The 14,921-nt window shown below is 45.4% G+C and overlaps 1 protein-coding gene across 2 annotated transcripts in view; it reads right to left on the bottom strand.

Moving 5' to 3' along the window:
• CRYBG3 (crystallin beta-gamma domain containing 3) overlaps positions 1 to 14,921 on the bottom strand; it is a 158,496-nt gene that overhangs the window by 1,935 nt on the left and 141,640 nt on the right. For both annotated transcript variants that reach the window (XM_066599157.1, XM_066599158.1), the window contains 3 exons: positions 7,383 to 7,506; positions 3,501 to 3,659; positions 2,408 to 2,567 (listed from right to left, as the gene is read on the bottom strand). In XM_066599157.1, coding sequence (XP_066455254.1) covers positions 2,408 to 2,567; positions 3,501 to 3,659; positions 7,383 to 7,506 — 443 coding nt within the window. The remainder of the gene's footprint in view (positions 1 to 2,407; positions 2,568 to 3,500; positions 3,660 to 7,382; positions 7,507 to 14,921) is intronic.

The raw sequence follows: 14,921 nt of genomic DNA, 5'->3' as shown, positions 1-14,921 counted from the left end.
TAAGTACTTATTTTTCAGGTATTTTAAGCTTTAGGAAAACATCTTAACTAGAGATAAGCGAGCACCCAAATGCTCGGGTCCGCGTTATTCGAGTCGAGCTTTTCGTAAAATATTCTCATTCTCTCTCTCTCCCCTTCTCCTTCTCTCTCCCCTTCTCCTTCTCTCTCCCCTTCTCCTTTTTCCTTCTCTCTCCCCTTCTCCTTCTCTCTCTCCTTCTCTCTCCCCTTCTCCTTCTCTCTCCCCTTCTCCTTCTCCCTCCTCTTCTCCTTCTCCCTCCCCTTCTCCTTCTCTCTCCCCTTCTCCTTCTCCCTCCCCTTCTCCTTCCTGCCAGACCAAAAATTTTCAAATGGCGCACACTGCGTCGCAGTGGGGAGGGGCCAAAACAGGCACGTCACAGCGGGGAGGAGCCAAAAGCTGGGGCGGGCTCGAACACGATTTGATGCTCGTTCGAGTAACGAGCACCATCGAGTACGCTAATGCTCGAATGAGCATCAAGCTCGACAGAGTACGTTCGCTCAGCCCTAATCTTAACCCTTTATGGCCTCGGCCCTAATTTTTTTTTTCCATTTTTGGTTTTTTCTCACCACTTTTAAAAAATCATAACTCTTATTTATCCATCAATGTAGCTTGTTTTTTGTGGGACTTGTTGTTTTTTTTTCCGTCATATTATTTGATGTACCATGCAATTTGCAATGGCAGCCCAGGTGGCTTGCAGAAGGCCCTCGGCTGCCATGGCAACCGAACCCCACCTTGCGATTATTAAAAGAGGGTTAACACCTCCGATCAGTGGGAGTGCTGATCGCAGCTATTGTGGGCGGGTGTCAGCTGTAGGAAACAGTCGGCACCCGCTTTATGGAGCGGGATCAAACCCCAAACCTCCATGACGTAATTGTACATCGTGTAGGGTTAAACATTTTTACAAGTGTTTTTGTTTTGTTTTTTTGGAACATTTTAAAACATGCGGTTTTTTTTGGGTGTTTCTCAAGTTCTGTGGAGAAGCCAACAAGACAAACGCCAGTTGAAAAAGAAAAAAAAAAGGTTATACCCAAATGCCTTGCAGATTAGACAGTCTTGAAATGCACCAGATTTCCTGATGCCACCAGGCTCTGCACGGCAACCATCTGAAGAACATGAACCACGCTTTCATAGCCACCTGCCAGGCGTAGTTGTAGAGCAGCGGTCCAGTGACATGTGACTTCAGTCGTTGCCATAGTCCGTGAACACTAGCTCTGCTAAATGTTAAATCTGTCTGAATAGTCTAATTTTTGGCTTAGTTTACAATAAAAATTGTGCCTCTTGGCCCGAATTTTGGCGCCCAGTGTCATCCCTTTTTCTATGAAGAAACGCCCTTTGTTGGACGCAGTGAAAAAAGTGCCTAAAGGTATCTACAACAAATAGTGAATGTGGCGCTGCATGTTTGACAGTTTTCTGACGTAATTTGCTTAAAAAAAAATCAATTCTTTGATGGCAAATAATCCCCTTTTCTATTCACTACTCGTTATATTGCATTGTTATCCCCCACAATTGGGTGCTTTTTAGGCATTTTTTCCCATAGACTGTAAATGCCAGAAAAATATGCCATGGTCCTAAACAACGAATCAGAAATGAAGAAAATTCAATACATTTGGGGGGAAAAATGTCAAATATGTGTCCATGAAAAAAACACCACTTAAGGGCTCATGCACACGGACAGAGCAGGATACGCCCGCGGATTTACGGAGTACTGCGATGGAAAACAAAAAGTCCCCGCTGGTGATCGCGGAAAAACGTGCATTTTTCCATGGTCTCCATTATTACTATAATAATGGAGACCTCCGCTGCGGAAAAATGCAGTTAAATAGAACACGCTGCGATTATTTTCCCCGCAGCGGAAATCTGCGGCAGAATCACACATGTGACCACAGACAGGCAGAAAAGCTATTAGGTTCAATAGCTGCGTTATTCGTTAGCACGTGAATAAATTTTGGCGCCGCATGTGGTCTGCGTATTTCCATTGCAACCTATGAGGTTATACACATGGATGTTTTGTCACACTGATCCGTGAAAAACACATGGCATGTCCCACTTGTGTCCAGGGACTAGAAACATGACATGCCAATGCCTGTGCTGTGTACGGGTGTGTTGTATAGCGCACGGATGGGTGTCGATGCGACTTGTGGACGACTCTCTCTGGCACTAACCGCACTTACGGCTAGTGTATACCTCACCTAAACCTCCCCGAAGTCTACCGTCCCTCAGCTTCAATGTAGACTTGCTCAACTGGCTTATTATTCTACTGCAGACATCTGTCCACAAGACACATTTTTGAAAAATCGCCGTTAAGAATGTCACCAATGCAACGGTTTTCCGAAAATCGCTGCGCGTGAATCCACCATAACGGACGCCTAAGAGAATTGTTATTTCTCACCTCTGAGATCCAGAACCAGATCATCACTTATGTGTGAAGCGATTGTCCCGTCCCTGTTGATCTTCCACTTCTGCCGCGTCTTCCCGTGTTCCGGCCACAACGACACCTTGGACCCTGGGATATTTTTGCCACCAATGACGTCCAAACAGAAATCGTTGGCCTGAAAATGTGATGGAAACCATAAGAGTCATGAGGGACAGGTGGTCCTACAAGCGCAGAAGACTCGCTGCCCTCCGCCGGCTGCCGGTCTTGCATTAAAGCTGTCAGACTTTTGCTGGACTGATCGTGTCTGAAGCCCAGATGGATGCCGCTGCACTATATGGCCAACTGTGTGGAAACTGCTCTCCATTGTTGTGTTCCGCCGTTTCATCCACACACGTTGCGAACAGATACGTAAATCCAGCACACGGCCGTGTAATCTCCATAGACAAACATTGGGAGAAGTTAAGCTGTATCCACACGGCTGAGAACAAGTTGCGCCCACGATCCTACAGCCCAACTTGCATCATACAGCGCACGGACACATCATCCATGTGCTGTGCGATGTGTGGGGCGCCCGTTTTACATGAAAATAGGACGCACCGCTGGACATAGCAAATTAGTTCCAGATGTGTTCTGTTTCCAGATATCTTTGCGTATTGCGCGTACATTTGCGCACCCCACGTTGAGTTCTATGGGGACCTTTGGTGTGCAGAAAAGTAGAGCACGCTGTGTGTTTTTTTTAATGCGCGCACAAAATACGGAACTGTGAACGAACCCACTGAAATAAATGCGTTCTATTCTATGCGTATTGCGTGCGCAAGTATGCCCATTACACACGTATTGCTTATGTGCGTAAAACAGAATGAATAGCGCCCATGCATTTGAGTGGGTTCATTCATTCACTGTTTTGGGGCGTATTCAGCATTGAAACAGGCCATTGCATGCAGAAGCTGAGCGACGAACAAGCGAATGAGTTCCTTTTTGTCGTTCGGTCGCTGCATGCGTTTCCATTGAATGATAATTGTTCAGATTCTCAGTGGAACGCGGGAATCTGAATTATTATCGCTCCTTGTAAAAGCACCTTAAAACATCTCAGCTTATTAATACGCACCTTGGACTTTAGGAATCCTCTGCAGAAGTACCAGATCTGAGCGCTCTGCCCGTTCCTTGGAGAGACGCTGACAAACGTTGCTCTTGAATCGCATAGCTTCCCAGTGACGGTCAGGTACTTGTCCTTGTCCCTGTTCTTGACCATGAAGTACACTGAAGGCTACGGGAAGAAGACAAGGCGACTATAAGAATACACTCCAAGAGGATCACCACAGATACGCAGATACATAGATGTAAGTTATAGACTGGTAGAGTTGGAAGGGACCTCCAGGGTCATCGGGTCCGACCCCTGCTCAGTGCAGGATCACTAAATCATCCCAGACAGATGTACAAAGACTTCCATTGAAGGGGAACTCACCACCTCTGCTGTAAAGTTGTAGGTCCTGTCTTTGTTATTAGTTAGGCCTTAGTCAGACGGGCGTTTTTTCGCGCGATTTGCGGATCGCATGACGGATGCGCATCCGCAAATCGCGTGACCGGTGCGCGCAAGTCGCCCGCAAATCGCCCGAAAATCTGCTCCTAGCCGCGTTTCATTAGAAACGGGCCGGAGCTGTCCAGCGCATTGCATTCAATGGAGACGGCAATAGAGCCGACTCCATTTAAAGCAATGCGCTGCGGGCGAGCCCGGGATGAATTGTCGGTAAGGGCTTAAATAGATAAGCCCTTCCCTGCAATGCATCCTAAAATGTGTTAAAATAAAAAAAAATTGTATACTCACCTTCTGCCGGCAGCCGGAGCTCCGTGCGGCCGTCCTGCAGTGGGTGTGAAGGGGGTGTGAGTCAGACCTGCCCCCTGATTGGCTCAGCGCTGAGCCAATCAGAGGCATGTCTCACTCACACCCATTCATGAATTCATGAATGGATGTGAGTCAGACCTGCCCCTGATTGGCTCAGCGCTGAGAGGCAGCAGTCACTCACCCATTCATGAATTCATGAATGGGTGTGTGAGTGAAACCTGCCTCTGATTGGTCAGGGCTGTGACCAATCAGAGGCAGACCATTCAGCAGGCGGGGATTTTAAAGCCCCGCCGGCTGAATAGTGCCGAGAAGCAGTTCAGGAGAACTGACAGCGGCCGCGGCTGGACTCCGGCTGCAGCGGAAAGGTGAGTATACAATTTTTTTTTATTTTAACACATTTTAGGATGAATTGCAGGGAAGGGTTTATATATTTAAGCCCTTCCCGACAATTCACCCCGCGCACGCCGGCAGCCCATTGCTTTCAATGGAGCGGCTGTATTGCCGCTCCATTGAATTCAATGGGCAAACATCGTTCTTCTCTGCCACAGCTGTTACAGCTGTGGCAGAGGAGAATGATTTGTCTACTATATGTTCTCAATGGGGTCGGCGCTGCTGCCGCCGGCCCCATTGAGCGCATATAGAGAAGAGAACAGGAATCGCAGATCGCAGATAGGTGCGATCTGTGATTTTTTGTTCTATAATTTATCGGACGAGCGCATAAAAAGCGCTCATGTGTCCGATACCATTGCAAAGCAATGGTTGTATAAAATCGCCGGACGCATGCGCATGCGCAAATCGCGGCTAAAAACGCCCGTCTGACTAAGGCCTCACACCGTGTTTGTCTATAATTGTGACTTTGATACAATCAGACCACATTGCAATAGTAATCAGTGCAAAAGCTGGGGAGTTCCAAAGGGTTCACGTACTTGTTCTTGCAACTTACGTGTCTATGTACTTATATGTACTTGTGTAACTTCATGCATGTGTTTACTGTTTACATTAACCGAATGGCCACTTTATTAGAGACCCCCATCTACCGTGTTTCCCCCGAAAATAAGACAGTGTCTTATATTAATTTTTGTTCAAAAAGGTTTAACTTTTGTACATGTATAGCTGCCTGGACACTATTTAAATTGACTTTTTCAAGTAACTGTTAGCAGGGCTTAATTTTGGAGTAGGGCTTATATTTCAAGCATCCTCAAAAAGCCTGAAAAATCATTTTGCATCCTCAAAAATTCTGGAAAATCATGCTATGTGTTATTTTCAGGGTATGTCTTATTTTCAGGGAAACAGGGTAGTAGCGCATTAGACCTCCTTTGGCTTTCAAAACCGCACAAATTCATTGTAAAGATCCCACTAGGTGGTGAAATTGTTCTGCAGGAATATCGGCCCCTGCGGACAGGAAGCTTCTTGTAGTTGCTGCAGATTAGATGGCGGTGCTGATGTGTTCTGACCAGCGGACAGGAAGGTGTCATTAATTCATGCTGCTTATCCAAAATTCTGACTCCCATCAGTACGGTGCGACAGAAATCCAGATCCAGGAGATGTTTTTCCACTGCTTAGTGATACAAGTTTTGCTCTCTTTTGCCCGCTGGAGTCTCCTGTTTCTCTTAGACACGAAGCCACTGGAACCGGTTGTTTGCTGTTCTAGTCATCTGTGCTTAGGAACGATGAGTTGTGTATTCGATGCATTATTTGAAGCCTGAACGTTGTATTAAACTGCTCTTGACTGCATCAGAACGATTCCTGACATCCCCCTATGACTCCTTTCAGCAATGAGTTGTTTCTGTCCACCAGATCCCCTTTTACTGGATGTTTTTCCTTGATCACGCCATTCTCTGTATACTCTCCACACTGTTACATGAGAGAACCCTACAAGGTTGGCAATGACATCCCAGCCCCGGCTAGTCTAGCCCCGATGACCCGGCCTCGTTAGAAATCACTCAGATCGCTGGATGTTCCCATCTAATGTGGATTCACACTGAAACTGATCCACGGAAAACTTGTCTCTCTAATAAAAGGGCCATTCAGAGTATGTCTGTATCTTAATGTAAATACATGTGTTGTTAATGTAGGTTTGCATGTAGATATACTGCAAAGCTTAACTTCATAGAACACATTAAATAAACTCAGACGGAAGTTTTTCTTGCGTTTTTGGTAGCTTTGTAATGGTTTTTGTGTGTTACGATAACTTGTTGCAGTAAGGTATCAGCGTTGGGTTAACTCTTTCCAATCCAATGTCTGGCCTGCCCCGACATCATCATTTCCCTCTACAGCTCCGATGTCGGGGCAGGCCCGACACTGCAGTGCAGGAGTGCATCTGCACCCGATCATCAGACACATCAGGTGCAGATACACTCCTGCACTGATCCTCATCAAGCACCCCCGAGGAGAAGGCAGAAAGGGTTTTTAACCCTTTATGCCTTCTCCTTTACACATTACATAGCGCTCAATTAGTGCTATGTAATGCACAGATTCCGGCCGGCGATCATGTGACCGCCAGTATTACGTGACCCCCAGCGGTCACATGAACGCTGAGCCGGGAGCTGGGAGCCTACACAGCTCGGCGATCATGTGACCACTGGGTGCCACCTGACCCCAGCGGTCACATGATCGCCGAGCCGGGAGGCAGAAGGGAGAATGCGGAAGACGCCGGAAGGTAAGCAGGTCCCTTCACGGTGCAGTGAGCACCTGCACCCTCCTGAACTCTGTCAGTTCAGGAGGGTGAAGGGAAAATTTATTTTTTTTCATCCATTCTCCCCAGCTCCAATTTATTTGGAGCTAGGGAGAATGGATGAGAAAAAATAAATGGATTGGAAAGGGTTAAACTTTGCTACATCTGTATGTTTATGTGTTGTTTCTCTGTGTGCATGTATTATGTTATGTGTCTCTATCATACATATACTGTCGGGCCGTGGACTACCTTGTGACACCACAGCTCAGGAGGGGAGATGTCCTTTCCTGGTCCAATGTTACATGTAAATCATATCAGACCACGACGGCCCGGCGCTACGGTAATCACAGAGATGTTTCCTGTAGCTCAAGGTCCAGACTTCTCTGCCCGTTCTCCTTTTATCTTTATGACTTGTTTATTGATGGACTGTCAACACTGAATGATCAATGAGCGCCGTTCGCAGCTCAGCCTACCTGTTTCAGAGGACGCAAGGACCCAATAGCTTTCCAGCCACTGAACTGTGACCAGCTTAGTATTTGCTGAGGATCCAGTAGCATTTGTCTTCCAAGGAAATTGGCGCCTTCAAACGCAATCCATCTGAAAATGAACAGAAGGTTAAAAACGGGATTAGATCAGTAAAAATATATTGTGATATGTACAAATCGTAAGGCTGCTTAATGACAGGGGAAATTAAGAGGAAACGATAAAAAACAAGCAAAGACTAAAGCCCCATTAACACGCAAAGATCATCATTCAACTTTCATTCAAAAAATAGGAAGAATGACAGTCTGAGCAATCATTTTGCATGAGCTGCTAATGGGCACTAATGTCCATTAGCAGTTTATTAGCTTAATTTGCATGTATGCCAGCCTCCCTGAGCTGTATGCAGAGAACAGCAGGTGGTCTGTCATCTGCATACAGCCCTTTTGTTCTGCCATGGGACTGCAGCTGAATACAATGTTATCAGCCTGGAGAATCACAATGTGAGGTCCCTGCTATCAGCTCTCCATCTGAACAATGGATTTTAAACTCAACTAAAAATCATTGTTCGGACGAAAAGCAAATGATGGTAGCATTTACACGTGATGATTAGCCCTTGAGCGATAATCGTTGCATGTAAATGGGGCTTAATTTTAAAATGCCAATTGATGTGATTCATAAAGAAGACCCATGCTAGCTAAGCACAGGGGTGAAGCAGATGATACGCTGCTGACTTTAGTGGAAGCGACCACAAATTATACAAGAGGTGTCCTCATTCAAAGGGGCTTTCCTGCTCACTGTCTCCCCACTATGTAATTCTCCCACCTCTACGTTCCATTATTTCCTGCACATCCATCATCAGGATGAGCTGCAGACGAGGTGCCCGATGTAATATCAGGAGAGGATTACATTACAGGATGTGCTGAACTTTGGGGAAGGTGCCTTTGAGAAGTGCAGAAATATACATTTTATTGTACGCTCTCCCCATCCCGTATATCTTACAGCACACGCCCGTCATCGGTCTTTCCCTGATTTATTCTCCCGGGTTCATAATCTCCGGAGAATCCGGCAGAAATATATATGTAAAAGTCAGCGTTTTCTTCCCACGGCTGACAGGTACATATGTTCCTCCATGTACAGTGACAATTCTTATAGGAATTGGGAAGGTTTTATATCCAGGTTGTATATTAAATCACCCTAGAAACCACATAAATCCTACCGATGTATCAGCGCCACCCCAATGTGTTCTGGGTGGCTTTACATAGGACTGCAGTTATGGCTTGTGTAGATCACAAACAGTATGACACAGACACAATGATACAATTAAGAAGATGATTATGACAGTACATCGCCCATCAGGGGTCTCTTCTCACTGTGATGCGGTACTAACATGAGAACGTCTATTGTCCGCAGTGTATTATCAGGTATTAGACGGTGGAAAATGTGTGTAGAAGTTCATGACTGTCAGCTTTAAGGTGAAATCTCTATGAAGACTTCAAAAATAATCAGCTTTTCCCATGACGATGTACGCCTGGATGTCATTCTGCGATCGCACCACTTTACTAGGAGATGTAGCAGCAGGGTTGGCGTGTGCGTTCCCGTTAAGACAACCAATCAGCGGTATATATAGGAATACACGTTCTTGGCTCGTCCTTTTCTATCAGGATGTTGAAAATTGTATTTAGTTATTGCTTACTTGTATCTGCATTGGGAGAGGCTGGGTGACCCACAAAGTAGCCCCCGTTCCTGCTCTCACAGGTGCTTCCAAATGGGGGACCATGATTGCACTGTAACACGATTACTACCCTGCCCCATAACAGAGCCACATTCTTTAATGGGGGGCATTGTGGCACCTTAAAAAGTAGCAGTTTATTGGTATCTCCAGAAGTTAGAGCGCTGCACTCATCCCTCTCAATACCACTGCATTTTAATGATGTATCCAAGTACATTGACACCTCGTTTGGGAGCCCGTCCATGAGTTCCATCTGACATGTACAAAACGGCATTCAGATGGAACCCTTGACCGCTCCATAGGCCGTCATTTCTGAAATGGAGACTAATGCTGCAAGCTCATTTGCTGCATTTTGGCCAGACACAATGGAGTATCTGACTACAACCGGTTCCTGCAACAAGTCCCTGTGGGAACATCTAGCTTCTGCCGAAGGTCATGTTCAGTTGCGAAACAACCAGATGCCTCCTCTGCTCCGGCCATGGGTCTCCTCTCTCTCTACACGGCAGTATTGGGTTGCCACATCTAGCTCCTTTTCCTGTGGAGTGTTGCCCTGACTCCTGTTTTGACCCTAATCTTGGCCTTGTTACTGAATACTTTCTTTGGTACCGGCCGTTCTACTCTTTGCTCTCACCTTTAGCTCCATTCCTGACCACACTTTCGTTTCATCCATTTTCTGGTGATGACTCTTGGTTCAGTTCTTGACTATGCTACTGCTTCATCAGCACTACTGCCATCCAAAGGTGACTACTCTGAGGACTGTGGACTGGAGTAAAAAAAGGAGGTGGAGCAACCCCGTGGTGGTGTATGTAGACTAGATATTATCACTGGAGTCCCATGTGGGGTCTCAGTGAGGGTCTATAACCAGAGATTCGAGTGAAGGTGCTGCCAACTAGAGTTGTGTCCTTATGGACAAGACATAAAACTGGTAGAGAGACGTAAATAGAACTGCTGGATTAGGGATCAACCCCCCCCCCCCAAAAAAAAAACGTATTGAAGAGTTAGTTAGAAATAATTTTTTATTGGACGAAATTAAAAGACAGCAAAACTTAATTTCGTCCAAAACAAAAATTCTTTCTACCCAACCAGTTCTTCAATAAGTTTTCTTGGAGGGTTGCACCCTAATCCAGTAGTTAGTTCTATCTACATCTCTACCAATTCTGAGAACTGTGACCTGGGAATCCAATCGGGTAAGTCCATGCCTGCTTGCGAGGGTTAAAGGTGAAGAACAGGAAGATTCCTTAGATTGCGCACCCCTGTCTAGCCAGGACTAAACCGATTGCGGCTAAGAGAATCCACATCTCCAATGCGAAATATAATGTTAATCCATGATCATTGAACTCGATGTTGAAAGAGCTACAACTGCAATAGCTTCTTAATTTTGGCCTTCAGCTGCGATTTCGGAAACAAAGCCCTATTAGAAAAATTGCACATGAGGGATGATGCAGAACATGAGGAATCCCTCAATGATCCTGCTTTATATCCCCTGTGTCTCAGAGTACTCCTTCATTAATTCCTCCAAAGCTAGTGACAGAATGTTTCAAGCATGTAGTTATAGGTCCCAAAGCAAAACTTAGAATAAAGACATCTCTCCTGTCTATGGCTGAACCATAGCCTTCTCTTCTGACTCCCCTCATACACAGTCAGTCGAGCATACAGGGAGAGGGATGAAGTGTCTGGTGGCGGCTCATCTCCCCGAGAATAAAAGGATCATGGCTGATGAAGAAATAGAAAAAGAGGGGCTTGCTTGGTTATTATAATGAGCCAACAACCAGGCCCTCCCCGATGACGTCACCAACACCGGAGGGCACCAATACCACATGACTACTTGTTGGAACTCAGCCGGAAATGGCTACTCTGATTCAACAAGTGCCTCTGAGTATTTCGAATCCCTGGATATAACTAGGAAATGACCAGAGATGGGAAAGCTGGGTGCACACACTGACTCTTTATGAGGCGGGCAAGCACGTGAGCGCACCCTATGGGCAGAGGCAGCAGCCAGAGGAATGCTGCACAAAAAATGAGGATGAGAAGGATGCTGATGGCAGCAGCCTGTGGGAAGGGAAGCTAAGCGAGGATGCTGCCAACTGTGACTGGCGGAAATAATAGTTGGGCAAATTGCTCAGTGTAAATGCATGCTCTACAACTTACTGGAACTAGCAGTAGAGCGGCACAATGGGTTTTCCACTCCATTATAAGTTGCTCTTGAAAAAAAAAAGGACCTGGGAGATTTCCCAGTTGGCTACCCGCTGAACTGAGGAGATGGCCCCCCTCAGACCCCATAGCAGTTGATGTGTCATTAACCTCATGACTGGAGCAACCAGTGTCAGACAGAAGCTGCCAAGGCAAATATGATCATGGGGGTACATCAAAAGAGGTCTAGGGACGCATGATGAGAACATTGTTCTTCCGCTCTACAAGTCACTGGTCAGACCACACATGGAATGTTGTATACAGTTTTGGGCACCGGTACTTAAGAAGGACATGTCAGAGCTTGAGCGGGTACAAAGGTAGGCAACTAAAGTAATAACTAGGCGGACGAGAATACCCAGACGGCTGATGGGCAACCTAATAACTATGTATAAATATATCGGATATAACTCAGTAAAAAAATCCTCCTGCGCTCTTAATCGGGGTTTTTTGCAAACCAAAAGGGAAACTAAAAAGTCTCCACAATGAGGAAAATATATTTAATTGTACAATAAGTACATAAAAAACATATGACTAATAAAAATTCTTGCAACGCGTTTCGGCACTATATCAGTGCCTTTTTCAAGCATGACACCCATTTGTGTGGTACAACACCCACTGGGGTTTTTTCTACTGCTGCATCTCCTCTTATGAGGATTTTTGGGGACCTTGCATTAAGAAGAACATCTATAGTTCTACAGGTGACCGGGGATCATCGGTGCAAGCGGGTTTTTTCTCCCTGAGGTGGGGATCCCGCTTTGCACCAGGTGAGTAAAAATACCCTTATTTCTCTATTTCGGATCCCTGTATGGTGGCGCGGATCTACACTTTGAGAATATAAATATATCGGGGGACAATTCGGAGATCTCTCCCATGATCTGTTTATACCCAGGACTGTTCTGTAACAAGGAGGTGTACTCTACATCTAGAGGAAAGAAGGGGGTTCTTTACTGTAAGAGTAGTGAGACTATGGAACTCCCTGAGGACGTGGTGATGGTGAATTCCCTAAAAGAGTATAAGAGGGGCATGGACACCTTTCTTGAGTGTAACAATATTACAGGATATATACTCAGATTACTTCCGAAGGGTCGTTGACCCGGGGAATATTCTGATTGACAGATTGAAGTCAGGAAAAAATGTTTCCCCCTAAATTGAGGAAAATTGGCTTATACCTCATTGGGCTTTTTTGTCTACCTCTGGATCAACATTTAGGGGGTAATAGGCTGAACTGGATGGACACGTGTCTTTTTTTTCAGCCTTACACACTATGTTACCATTTCTGCCCGTTGGTCTGAAGTCACCAACGTTGTTGCCATCCAGCTTTTCTAGTTCTACAGTAAAATTTCTCTAAAGTACTATGCATGAGTGCAGACACCTACCTTCCAATGGTGGTCCTCTTACACGGCTAAATTCTCAGCCTGATGTAACAAGCACTGGACTACAAAAATCATGACTATTGGCGCTTGCTTACATTTCCTTTACACGGACTGTGATTCGTTGGTATGGGGACACATGATCATCACGTAGGGAGATGTACAACTGAACAGCAAGCACTTTTATGCCTGATAAAAAGTAGAAACCAGCCAATGAACAAGCATTCACTCATTCATCAGATGATTGTTGCCCATTTTACACATTCCGACGATGGGGCAAAGAAACATTTGTGCAGGGCGTGATCCAGATTCCAATGCTCAATGTACTCTATCCTACCAAAAGTATTTGGACACCCCTATCAATAGAGTAGATTGTGTCTTATTAGCATGTCACGTGTCCTAAGCCATGCTACATAAGATGCAGACCCTTGGAGGTGTTAGGCATAGTATGTGACGGGAATTGCATGCTATTGGGTATACGTGTTATGCAATTGTCACACAAGTCGTCCATCAGAAAGTGCAAAGCATCGGCCCATCTACAATGGTGCAAGGAGCGTTGTCATTGGACAGTTGAGGAATGGAAGAACATTCTAAGGAGTGATGAATGTACCTGGGTGTGGAGGATCCTGGGGAACGTCTTCTGCCTGAGTGTGTTGGGGCAACAGTTAAGTACGGCGCAGGTTCTGTTATGGTTGGGGATGTGTTACATGGCATGGTCTCCATCCGTTGGTTGTAGTGACAAGAACCATGAACACGGAGGTGACCCTGACATTCTAGACAATAATGTGCTGCCGACAATGTGACAATACTCTGGAAATGATCGGCCATACTTCCAACAAGACAACGCACCTCGTCACACAGCTAACGCTGTTTTATGTTGGTTTGAGGATATGGATGTTCCACAATTGAACCGGCTGAGACCCGATCTGAACCTACTGAACATCTTTGAGATGAACTGGAATGTTGGGTCAGGAAATATGAACAGCGTCCATTTTCTTTTAGATAACTCGTCAGAGATTTGCAGGAGGAATGGAGGGAAATACCAGCTGAAGTGTATCAGATGTTAGTAGAAAGTATATCACAGATTGTAACCGATGTCATTAGGCCCAAAGTAGCCCCACTAAGTATTAACACATGGAAATAAATACTGCTTTTGATTCCTGCTCAGGTGTCCAATTACGTTTGATAGGATAGTGTATTAATTGGAACCATAATTAGAATTAATCAGGAGAACATTTGCGATTCTAACAAAATGAGATCTAATCTGTATAATTTCCAGCCACCCTCTGACTGACGTACAATCTCCAGTGCTCGTCTGGGATTTAGTTTGTTTTCCATTATTAGCCATAAACTCTTGTAATGCATTTAATCTGCTGTCACTAGACATCAGCGGTTCCTGACACACCGTTACGTGATGTGCTGATTTCACTTAGTTTTCACTGTAGAAATAAATTAAGGCCACGGGATGTGACGGCTTCAATTTTACTGTCAGATCGTTTACCAACAAGATACAAATGTTAACTCCATATCATACAGCAGCCACTATAATAATCCACTACTAGAACCGCCATTGTGCAGATGCAAGTACTCTACTCTTCCAAGCTCGTTAGAGGGGCTCTCCGAGTCTGCATGAAAACAAAAAAACTGAAATTGGAGCAGGATGGGACTATGGTTATTAATGTATGTTCTGCAATTTGGTCCTTAATTGCTGACCTCAGGGATAATGAAGACAATCAATGGGATAGGACTACATTCAATCCCTTTCGATCCTCCATGGTAATCACTGACTGCACCTTACCTCTGTGTAAAAATGGGGACCAAAAACTAAAGCAGGAATTTTGTGTAGCCTTCTCCAGATCTGCGCCTCCACACAATCCTGTCTCTGAGCTCTACAGGCAGTTCTTTCGCACTCATGGTTCGGTTTTGGCTCTGATCTGCATTGTGAGCTGTGAGACCTTATATAGACAGGGGTGCGTCTTTTAAAAATATGTCTAATCAAATGACTTTACCGCAGGTGACTTCAATTAGGGTGTAGAAACATCTTAAGGCCTCTTTCACACGGTTGGCCGATATATGCTGTGATCTGATGCACTGGATTCCAATGCATCAGATCACATGGCCGTATTCCTGCAAAAGCAGTTTTTACATCAGGCCCAAAAGATAGTCCTGGAACTTGTTGGCTGCTGCATGGGCTCCTATGGGAGCCAATGACAGTGGCCGGAGAAGGGAGATGGGAGGGA

The sequence above is a fragment of the Eleutherodactylus coqui genome, chromosome 4 (genome assembly GCF_035609145.1).
Source record: "Eleutherodactylus coqui strain aEleCoq1 chromosome 4, aEleCoq1.hap1, whole genome shotgun sequence".
NCBI lineage: Eukaryota > Metazoa > Chordata > Amphibia > Anura > Eleutherodactylidae > Eleutherodactylus > Eleutherodactylus coqui.
Note: the sequence above shows the minus strand (reverse complement) of the source record. Positions and strands in the feature narration are given on the sequence as shown.